Here is an 11,327-nt window from a genome sequence, read left to right as displayed (position 1 = left end):
TATGCATTTTTTTCATTATTAATATTTATTTCCATATATTCACCATTATAGATTTATGTAAATCAAGTATTTTATCATAATTTATGCTTCCTCATCCATTAAAGATATATTAATTATGTACATACAGACAAGAGCCGTAAGGCAAAAATATATAAATATCCTATAATCGAAATAACGTTATAATATGTAATTATATGTAAATTAATTTGTATCACATTTTATATAGAAAAAAAAATGAAAAAAGTAACACACGATGAGATAATAATAAGTACATCAATAAACCGTACGTTCCCAAAAGATTTCTCTTTCCAAAATATTTCGAAAACATTTGATACTAACATTTGTTCCAGTTCTTAGATTTGATTGAATAACTATACTCGGTATATTCGATAGTGAGATGCCGGTTGACCTACTTAAGGCCACAAGTAAGTAACGGCATTTTGGTCCAAATTCTGAATGGATGAGAAGGGATATATACGTATAGTATACTGATTTCTCTCTCGTTCATTTTGGCATTGAAATCGAAATTAGAATCTTAGGGAAAATGGCCTATTGGCCTCCCTTCCTTCTTCTCTCTCTGTCTTCGCCGTCCCACTCCTTATCTATCCCTTCGTAGATATACTTTTTTCGCGATATTAAAAATAAAATATCAAATGTATGTCAATGTTGCGTTTAAATCATCTCGACATAAATAAGAAGCAGACTATTTTAAATATCCGAAAGTAAGAATTTCCAATTTTATGATTTTATTTCTTTTTTTAGAATACTATGGTTAAAAGCACCCGCGAATATAAAATTTATTCTTGAATGTCTCGTTATTCGTAAGACGTACTTACATGTGCCAGAAACCCACCTTCCATAGGTGCTTTTAGTATGCCACTATCATCGGTACTGTATCGATGGTTGGCCATACAAATTGCATCGACATACCGTTTTCTAAACTACTCACTGCACGCTTAAAGCTTATGCATGTATGTAGATAGATACCAACTTGCATATATGTTATGTATGTATCTTATATGTCGGAATTACTTACTCTTATCTAGGATTCATAGATATTTAAATTTTACAGAAACTTTGTTTTTTCCGTCTTATATACTTAAGTACATATTCACGTGTATGTAAGTATAGGTACGTGAAATGATTAAAATTTTTCTTTTTACTTTCCATTCGTCAGTTCTTTTAATCACGCATCTACTTTTGAAAGTGTGGACTTTCTTGAACGACTATCAAAGCGAAAGAACGAATTGAATTTATAAATAATAATTAAACTGTTCGACGTGTATGCACGTTTCTACATACATAGTTACGAGTTAAAAATTCAAACATTTAAATGTTTATAAAAAAAAAATAAATAAATAAATAAATAAGCAAACAAAAAAAATAGCGTTCCCTAAAAAATAGGAAAGCTTCAATTTGTTACCTATGTAAAGGTGATTGCTATATAAATTGATTAGGTATGATTCAGTATGATTAGTATGAATAGTATTACAATTTAGTATGATTAGCTATGATTCGATAAGGATCACAATTACATTGCTATATATATATGTGTGTAGATATATATATATATATATATATATATATATATATACATATATATATACACACACATATATACACATATTATACTATATACTGTATACTATATATCATAATCCGTTTAAAGAGAAAAATTCTTAAACGTTTAAAAAAATAATTAAATAGTATTGGATATGATTCATATTCCTCGTAATTAGTTGACAATAAATCAATTACAAAAATTCTGTCAGTGGTTCCTATAAAATGTTTATTTTACGAGACATTTATTTAAAATTGTAAATAAATATCGAATGATATTAAAAATTTAAGGAAAAATAAAAATGACAAAAGATAACAAAAAATAACAAAAAAAGAAGAGAAACATGATTTAATTCTCATAGAACGTTTGATTGTATCATTCATCAAGCACACGAAATATTGCGAAAAATTTTAGAAACGTATATGTATATACATACGTCAAAAATAGTCATCGAATCGCTTTCGAGGTCTCGGACAATAACGAAGAAGTTTAGTCGCTTAGAAACTACTTTCTCCTCGTTTAGACGTAATAGTTAATATTCATAAGTATGAACGAAGTCATATGTTCGTGCCTTGCAACATTTAATAATCTTATTCATAATTTATTAATTTCTTGCATGTGTGTGTGTGTGTGTATGTGTGAGTGTGTAATTTACCTTTTTTAACAACATTGTTATATTTATTACTTTTTATTTACATTTGTTCAAAACGAAATATATCCGACGTAAGTATTTACACTTTCCATAATACACATTTGAACGAATGTCACAAAATTTTTCATTCGAGTTTTATTATGGAACTAATTAAATACGTAAGAATAATAGAAGGTAGATCAAAAGAGAGATATACAGACACGGAACTCGATATTGTATACTATCGATATAAATACCGATTTAAAGGTCAGTGCTTAGATAATCGTTGATTTAATCACCAAGAACATCAATCCTCTGCTCACGATTCTTGATTTATCGATAGAACAAAGAAATAAAGCGAGCTTACGATTACGTTTGAATTACGTTCAAGATGAATTGAATTTATTTATTTTTTTAATTATCGAAACTCCTTTTCATTTCTTATAATCTATAAAAAATATTTTGAGACGACCTTTATCGTTCAAAATATACAAAATACTATTGAGAATTAATAAGTAAATAATATTAAAATAAATAATATTAAATATTTATGAAAAAAATAATGTAGAAAAAAGCTGCAATATTGAAAAAATATATTTTCTTTGGAGGAAGAAAGAATGGATAATAAAAAAAAAAACAAAGAAAAAAGAAAACAGCAGCAAGATTTCAAAAAATTTAGCGAATGCTTGACATCAATTTGCAAGATTTACGATCTTTAAGATTTAATATCTATCATTGTGTAATTTTCTATGGACGATGTTAGTTACTAAACACGTGAAAGCAATCGCGAAGAAAAACCTTGCTGGAGTCTGGCGTTTCTTTCCTTTTTTTTTCTCTCAGTGAGCTTTTCCTCCCTCTACTCTCTACGTATTCTTCGTTTTATATCCTGTAAAATATTGTAGACGGAATAATCTCTGTTGTAATCTTCGTTACATACATACGTTCGATTACAACACAACGTCAAGGCACATCGCAGAATTTATTTGACGAACGCACTTAGTCTCGCGAGTTCCATTAGACAATCTCTTCTATCTCGCAAGATGTTATTTTCATTCGTTTGTTCGTTTTCATTCGTTCGTTTTCATTCGTCAATATACTTTTCTTCATTGTTAAACAAAAATTTGACATTCACATTTCTATTTTTGTGTTTATTTACAAGAACCTGTACTTTGATCGAAGATCCATATTACGAAAACAGACCTTACGAATTCTCCTTTAGCATTGTCGATTTTCAACATAGATATGAGAAAAAAGGTACTTAAGGAAAAATATTTTTCTTGAAAAACAAAAAATTATTAATCTATAAAATATCTTATTTTAACTATTATCTTATTTTAGTTTATATAAACTATTTTATTTATATGTATACAACTATATAACTAAAAATATTAATCTATATAAAATTAGTTATCCTCTAAGAATAATATTTTTATGTTATAATTCTCTCAATAAATCAATCAAATTTTCTTTCGAATCAAGACGTTAACGGAATTATCACTGGTGAATACGGTTTTATAACGGCAGATGGAGTTTATCACGAGACTGGATATGCCACTGATAAGAATGGAGATTTTATCATAACCAAAATGAGAAATCGAAAGATAACAAGTCGTAAGTAATATTTTTTTTATTTATTTTGTTTAAATCATTTTATCCAGGTTTTATTCATAATCATATCGAAATATTTTGAAGTGAAAGACGCACGAGAGATCTTTAAGAATAGACCTGAAGCTGCCAAAAAACTCTTCGAAGTTGTAACGAAATCTTGCAGTGGGTGTAAAATTCCGATTATTAAGAATCTAGAAGTAAACGAGAATGAAATTCTTGCGAAAGATGCTGAACCATTGATTGAGAAAAAAATTATTAAACCGATATTAAAAGAAATGATGAAGATATTGACCGAACATAGGAAGAAAACAGGTTGGGAAAAAAATATAACGAGAATTTATTTTTAAAAGTATAAAACATTTGGATTTAATAAATTAATATTATATCATTAATTTGTAGAAAATACTTCCATGAAAGAAGACAACGGAACAAGTTTAACAAAGAAAAACGAGTCTCAAAAAAAGTCCGAAATTTTTCAAAATATTAATCGTATTCCGATTGATAAGAAAGAAAACGAACAGATGGAACGCGTTGTCAAAGAAATGATGATAAACTCTATTAAAAAAATCATTTCTAACGATACTAAAAAGAACGAAATTATTCTCAAAGACAGTTCTCTTAAGAAAATGGCTAACGATCTCTACTATTATTTCAATTATTCGATAATTTCGCACGGTCATCAGGAGACTGGTTATCGTAATGGCGATAAAATTGGCAATTATCGATCATGGAGTGAAAGTGGCGTCGATACACGAGTCAAATACGTGTCAAACAAATTCGGTCATCAACCGAATATCACTTTTCATCCACAATCAAACGAAACAAAAAAAAGAGATCAGTCGCTTCAAGGCTATTCCTTTCTCTGGTATTTTTCATAAATATATGTATTCTTCTTTTTTCATTTCAAATACATAGATTGATGTAAAAAATAAAAAAACAATAAAAATAAAAAAGAAAATCTCAACAAATTTTTTATGATTATGACGAAAATATTTTAAGAACTTTCGATATTTTTATCGAAATTTCCGTTCTACATAACGGAAATATCTAAACATTATCAAAAGAAATTTTAATAATATCCAAATAAATACGATTAAGAATACGCATTCGTATAAAAATAAAATGTATACTATTAAAAGTAGTCATCGAAGAACTATTTCATTTAAGACGATTATATGACTATTTCTTTAACAAAAAGATTAATGAAATATAAAAGATAATATAAAAATATATTGTTAGATTCTTTGTTTTCTATAAAAGTCAGCGAATTACTTGAACGCTATGATTAAAGTTAAATGACAAGGATAAAATTAACAAATCTTATCGTTAAGTCAATTGATTTAATTACTACGTTGATCTAATTACTACGTTCAAAGATACAAGTTTTTATATATAAATAAAAATTATAATAAATAAAAAAGAAGAAAAGAGAAGTGAGTTATTATTATGAGAGAGAGAGAGAGAGAGAGAGAGAGAGAGAGAAAGAGAAAGAGAAAGAGAAAGAGACATACAACCGTGTTCGAAAATGAATCTTTCATATTGTTTACTTATGTTCATTAGTGTCATATTAACTTGTAAAAGACTCGCGATGAATCGTGACGGTTCTTGTATTACAAACTCGTACTGGGTCTTTGTACGTTTGACGAGCATGACATTTTCAGTGTTACGCAAATCAACTAGACATTACTTACGTGTAACTTAAATACTTAAAATAAATACAAAAAATATAACAAAGTTAATATACACAGTTTATTGACCCTTAACGAATGACTCCAAAATGACAAGAAATAGATATACTATAATGCGTGAATTGAAATGACAATGAATTGAAATGTCTTCTATTTTAATTGATAAACAATGACCTGTGCAAATATTCGAGTTACTATACGATTGGAAAGTAACGATTTCTCTACGATTTGGCGTTAGTTTTAAAATAGCGATAAAGACGGAAGATGTAAGAAATTGGGTTGTATTAGCATCCTGTTGTAGTTCAAGCAGAATTTCTGTGGTCGGACCACGTACTCACCAAACACGTGTACCAGGTTGCATATTCTAACTCTGGCGTGTCTTTTAAACGGATTAGGTGACACAAAACAGAAAAACTAATTTTAAAGGAAAAGACTAAGTATTTATTTAGATTTTATAATCTCAAAAATTCACGATTCCAATCATATACAATTTAGAAATAACCAAATGTATGCAAAAGGAAGAAATCAAAATGTATGCAATAGTTGTCAAGATATAAATTTGCTATCGGTAACGAAAACGCAATCAACCTATTTTGACAGAAATAATTTTCTTTTTTTTCTTTTTTTTTTTACTTTTTGATATTTTATTTCTTGTGTTTGAAAAGTTAATGCGATATCGGAATAGGAATTACAAATGAATATCTGAACGGAACGTGAAGCTATAACACCTATAAATTTTTCGTATATTAACTCGAAACTCGTCAGCTCTCCCGATCCGTCTGATCTCATAATCGAATTCTTTTATGATCCCCGATGATCATAAATGAAAATTTTACGGCGATAAACGATAGATCAAAGGACGAAAAATATCGAACGATGTGAATGAGAAAGGAGTAAAGAGAAAAGAAGATGAAAATAAAGAAAGACTAAATGAAAAAAAAAAGGAAAGAGAAAGAAGAACGAGTGACCAAAGGTGGGACAAAGGATAGGGGTAGGGACGAAGAGGATACCAGAAAGAAGGCGAGTATGTCTCTGTTCACAATGATTGGATCAAGTTCAAGGGGAAGGGGCTTCACTCTCATATATGCTCGAACCACGCACCTTGAACAAGCACTCCGTGCCTGTGACACGTTGCCCAAGGATATAAAAAGTTGAAGAGCTAAAGGAAACTTGAAAAAAAAAAATTTACGGAAGAGGCTGAATTACGAAGAAGAACGGGAAGGAATTTGAAGGTGTGCTCTCTTTATCTCTCTCTCTATCTCTTTATCTTTCTCTTTCTCTCTCTTTCTCTCTCTTTCTCTCTCTCTCTCTCTCGTTTAATTTTCTCAGTCAACGTATACCGAGTACGTTTATATACGTAGGACGCGTACGTAAGAAGAAAAAAACACGACAGAAGAAGAAAAGGATAGACATTATGAGGAATTCTATGATTTTATTATCAATCATTGGGGTGATTGTCCTTTCTACCGCATTCGTCTCGGCTGTAACCCAAAATGAAGGGGAAGGAAACACCCTAGAGTGCGTCTTCGAGGACAACATTGGCAATTGCCTGAGAAAGAGACTTGCTAGGGACATTGACAGGATCGAAATTGAAGTATCTGGAAAGAAAAGTGAACCACCGATGAGCGAGGTCATTGAGCAAACTGGAAATTTCATCGCTGAGTTCGTAAGCGACGTGCAAGAGGAACTCCAAGAGGATGAGGAGGAAATCGCCGAACGAAAAGCAGGCGTAGACAGTCGTGCATTGGGTGAGCATCTTTTCCTTTCCTACCTTTCTCCCTCCCCCTTCATTTTCTTCCCTGTCAACCCTTGAAACGATAACGTTGATAGCACCGTTGAATAACACTTTAAAAGAAAAAAAAAGATGAAATAGATTATTAGTTAATGTTTAAGAAACTCAACGATATCGTTGATGTTTCATTTTAAAAATTCCCGGGTTCGCGCGTACGTGAGATAATTTGAACGGACCCGGTCGTTCTTGTAGATTAGAAATTCACTCCTCGTTCTAATCGCTAATCGATTCAGCGACACGCACTAGGAACGACATTGTTGATAGCCTAGCATCAACTTTCTTCCGTGTTTCTTTCTTAAGACTCACGTTTCTCCTCACCTTCCCCTTCCCCTTTTTCTAAAGACAAAAAAGTCGGCTAACTTTTACCGACCTTAAAATCGCCCTGCTTATTGGCGGACCTAACGAAGTCGAGAATTAGTTTGATCGGTATACCTCGTGAGTTCCACCTTGTTCTTTCCCATTTACGTTATTATCTTCCATTAGATGCCCATTTCTTTCCTTCTTTTTTTTTTTTCTTTTTTTCGTCGTGTCCCAATCATTTGACATTATAGCCTTTTCGCGCCTAGTTGAAATAGAAAATTAGTTTTTAGTCCGTTCAAATTCTGCTTCCACCTTCTTTCATTATTTGTCTGCTCTGGGACACGTGACACAACCCTGACACGGATTTTAAATTACTTGCAATTAACTGAAAGACCTAACAATCTCTCGTATATACATATGCATATATCCAGGATGATCGACACTCTCATTAGAATTATTAAATCTCACCTTTGATCTATTTGATTTGGCAAACGAACTGAACTGAACTAGCTAACGCCAACAATTTTTAAGCTATTGACCATTGATTTCTCAGATTGTTCTCGTTATTTATTACGGATTGTCCTTGATTTGACGAGGGATTTTCGCTGAATTTCGTTCTACTGTTCTATTGTACAATCGATCGATATTAAGAAAAATAATTAACGTTTTTAAAAATTAAAGAGACAAGATTATAAAATAGGAAGAAAATTTGACATTAAAGATCGCTTTTGTATACTCGATCGATGTTCAAGGTCAACGAACTCATGCTCCTTGTTCGTCCATAAAGAGTTAATACAAAACGCACAGATCGTAACTCTACCGTGTAAACGTTGCAATTGAAACTCCTTCTGGAAACATTCGAGGATAATCGGCAATAACCTTTAATTACGAATTAACATGCGATATCTAAACGCACAATCCTGGATATTCACTCCGATCATGCGATCATAATCGTTCGCCATGTCCAAGACTGATGATCTTATTTTTTTTTTTTTTTTTCATTTAATATCGTACTTTATCGAATGGGATACTAACGGTATTTTATTTTTCCTTTTTTTCTTTGTTAACGCTTTGAATGAAAAATTTCATGTAATTCTTGCAATAGTGTTTCTTTCTCTTTTTTTTTTCAAAAGACGTACGTCTAATAAATATCATGCTTATTTGCTTATTATCAAAAGTGATACGTGAATATATAAAGCTTAATATATAATGACTAAAAGTATGTCATAGGTTAAAAATATAAAAAACGAGAAAAATCATTTTTAATAATTAATTATGAGAGATAATGTAACGTGAAACTTCATGAAAGATTTTCCGTATCAATGCAAATGAGAGAGAAGTTGAATTAACGTAGAAATTCTAATCACTGAAATAGAAAAATCGTGAATAGATTATCATTCGTTAATAGATTAACGTGGTTTTTACGATATTGAACAAATTCATTTTCAAAAACATAGCCTTCAGAGAATACATGAATAATAATTGTGATGAAAATGTACGTGATCCGTAAGACGAATTAAACGTGGTCCAGGTGAAGGTTTTGGGGTCAGTTTACTCAAGCCCTTTTCCCGTGCAACTTAATGTACAATTTTTATTATATCGCGGTCGAGGAGAATAGTCATCACATTACATTTGTATCCTTCGCTTATCTTATTATCCATTGTTCTTAAATCTTCTTATTCGACAAAAAATATATAAATCTTCTATATAATTCAATAATTCTTAAAACATATATTAATTATATTTTATCTCATTCGTCCTATTCTTTTAATTAACTTAATTGACAATCCAAACGACGATTTAACGTTAAATTTAATAAGATTTCGAAAATTCTACGATTGCGAAAAATATTAAATCTATTCTATTTCATGACGAAGGTAACAGTGAATTAATTAACGATAATCACATGGAAACGAAAATAAAATATGGATGGTACAGAAAAAAAACTAAGTAGTACTTTAAAGAACAAACTTGATCATTTTATATGTGTTCATTCTCAATACATCAAAAGGATTTTTAAATTATTTTATAGCTTCGATCGTGCGTTCGATAAAACATCGTGTCGCTTTCCGATATAAATTAATAATGAGGATACTGACATCGATGTGCTAATATCGATGCTCAAAAAAGCAAATAATTTATCAGTTTTACGGATTCTGGTCATCTGTGAAATGAGAAAAATATTTATATATAATATAAATTTATATTTTATAATTAAATTTATAATATTATATTTATATATATAAATTTATATATAAATTTATATATATATATAAATTTAAATTAAATATATAAATTTAAATTATATATATATAAATTTATATATAAATTTATATATAAATTTATATATATAAATATAATATTATAAATTTAAATTGATTCATCGGCAACGACATCGATAAAATTAAAAACGATCATTATATGTCGCTTTTTCAGAAGAAGCACGTAGAAAGAAACATGGAAAGAAGAAGAAGAAGCATATGCAAAAGCTGATGGCCTTAGTGATGATGTTCAAGGCCAAGCTCGCGTTACTCCTTCAAATTATTTCGACGCATTTGCAAATAAAGCTCTTCGTAATAGCGGTTATAAGCTTCATCATGAACGCAACTAAATTCTGGATCGATCTTAAAAAGAATCATCAACCATCTAAAGTAATTTATTACGAGCACGCTCAACACCAACACCATTACGACCATGAGGACGATCATCATGGTGGTTATTGGGGAAGATCGTCAAACGATTCGCCTCAGGATATCGTTTATAGCTCGTACGTTCCTCAGGAGTAATTTATCAACGATGATGACGAAGAAAGAATGATAAACGAGGCAAACTCGAAAAAGAAGGAATCAATAATGCTTTTGTTTATATTGATTTTGCAATAGTCCTTCTATAAGATCTTTTTTCCTTCATTTTCAATAGATAATGCTATAAATGACAAAGATCATTGAAATCTCTTACGATTTCGTGATTTTATTAGCTTTCTCTCTCTCTCTCTCTTTCTCTCTCTCTTTATTTTCTTTCTCGCAAGTTCGTTGGACAATTTGATAAATCAAGTTCAATGAAATCTAGGTAAATCGTATATTCCATATGTATTTATATTAAAATTATTTATTTATTTAACTTATTAACAGTATATCGTTCCAATCGATTTCATTCGCCTCTTTTTCTTATTCTCAATCTCTCTCTCTCTCTCTCTCTCTCTCTCTCTCTCTCTCTCTCTCTCTCTCTCTTTCATTTCCCCCTTTTCGTTATCACATGAATCTTCAGTCGTACCAAAGTTACTCATGTGTACCTGCCCTAATGTCGTCATATTTTCACTTTTTATCACTTAAATACATACATCTTTTACATCTTTACTTTTTTGTTTTTTATTCCAATTAACAATAATATATCTTGCTAGATATACGTATATTTGATCATATTATTATGTATTTGTTATCATATTACAATAGAAACGAATGCAATTCGTTTCGACAACCTTTAAACTACTAAAAAAGATATTTATAATAAATATTTAATTATTGTTTACATAGTTTCTATTTTATTTACCTTAACAAAAAAAAAAAGAAAAAGAAAAAATATTTACTCTGTTTTATCGACAGAAATAAAGAAAAATGTATATATAAGTAACTTGTACTCACCACATGGTTAGTGAGCGCCGTAATCGTGTATCTCTAAATTCTCTTTGTATTTTTCTTCGGTGGCCAAAGTAAAATGCATTTGGAATCGTTAAACACCAACGATATA

The 11,327-nt window shown here is 30.1% G+C and overlaps 3 protein-coding genes across 3 annotated transcripts in view; all 3 read left to right on the top strand.

Moving 5' to 3' along the window:
- LOC124427429 overlaps nt 1–234 on the top strand; it is a 1,097-nt gene extending 863 nt beyond the window's left edge. The window contains exon 3 of the mRNA XM_046970337.1: nt 1–234. This exon is cut by the window's left edge and continues 344 nt beyond it. The gene's annotated coding sequence lies outside the window, so the exon portion shown is untranslated.
- A 3,079-nt stretch (nt 235–3,313) lies between these two features.
- On the top strand, nt 3,314–4,715 carry LOC124427424 (protein lethal(3)malignant blood neoplasm 1; the record flags this gene model as incomplete). The annotated part of the gene is made up of 4 exons (XM_046970328.1): nt 3,314–3,446; nt 3,672–3,803; nt 3,885–4,112; nt 4,200–4,715. Coding segments are annotated over 4 exons (972 nt in total), but the record flags the coding sequence as incomplete, so codon positions are not given.
- A 2,187-nt stretch (nt 4,716–6,902) lies between these two features.
- On the top strand, nt 6,903–10,366 carry LOC124427505. Its single transcript, XM_046970498.1, has 2 exons — nt 6,903–7,236; nt 10,017–10,366. The coding sequence occupies exons 1-2, from the start codon at nt 6,903–6,905 to the stop codon at nt 10,364–10,366; spliced, it is 684 nt and encodes a 227-aa protein (XP_046826454.1).
- The last annotated feature ends 961 nt before the right edge of the window (nt 10,367–11,327 follow it).

This window comes from Vespa crabro, chromosome 10, assembly GCF_910589235.1.
Source record: "Vespa crabro chromosome 10, iyVesCrab1.2, whole genome shotgun sequence".
Classification (NCBI taxonomy): domain Eukaryota; kingdom Metazoa; phylum Arthropoda; class Insecta; order Hymenoptera; family Vespidae; genus Vespa; species Vespa crabro.
The sequence above is the reverse complement of the archived record's forward strand: the minus strand, read 5'-3'. Positions and strand labels throughout refer to the sequence as shown.

Bases quoted from the DNA above. Each gene is read 5' to 3' on its own strand.
- LOC124427505 (XM_046970498.1), top strand. From the start codon at position 6,903: ATGAGGAATTCTATGATTTTATTATCAATCATTGGGGTGATTGTCCTT. The intron at 7,237-10,016 runs GTGAGCATCTTT...TCGCTTTTTCAG, and splicing joins CGTAGACAGTCGTGCATTGG to AAGAAGCACGTAGAAAGAAA.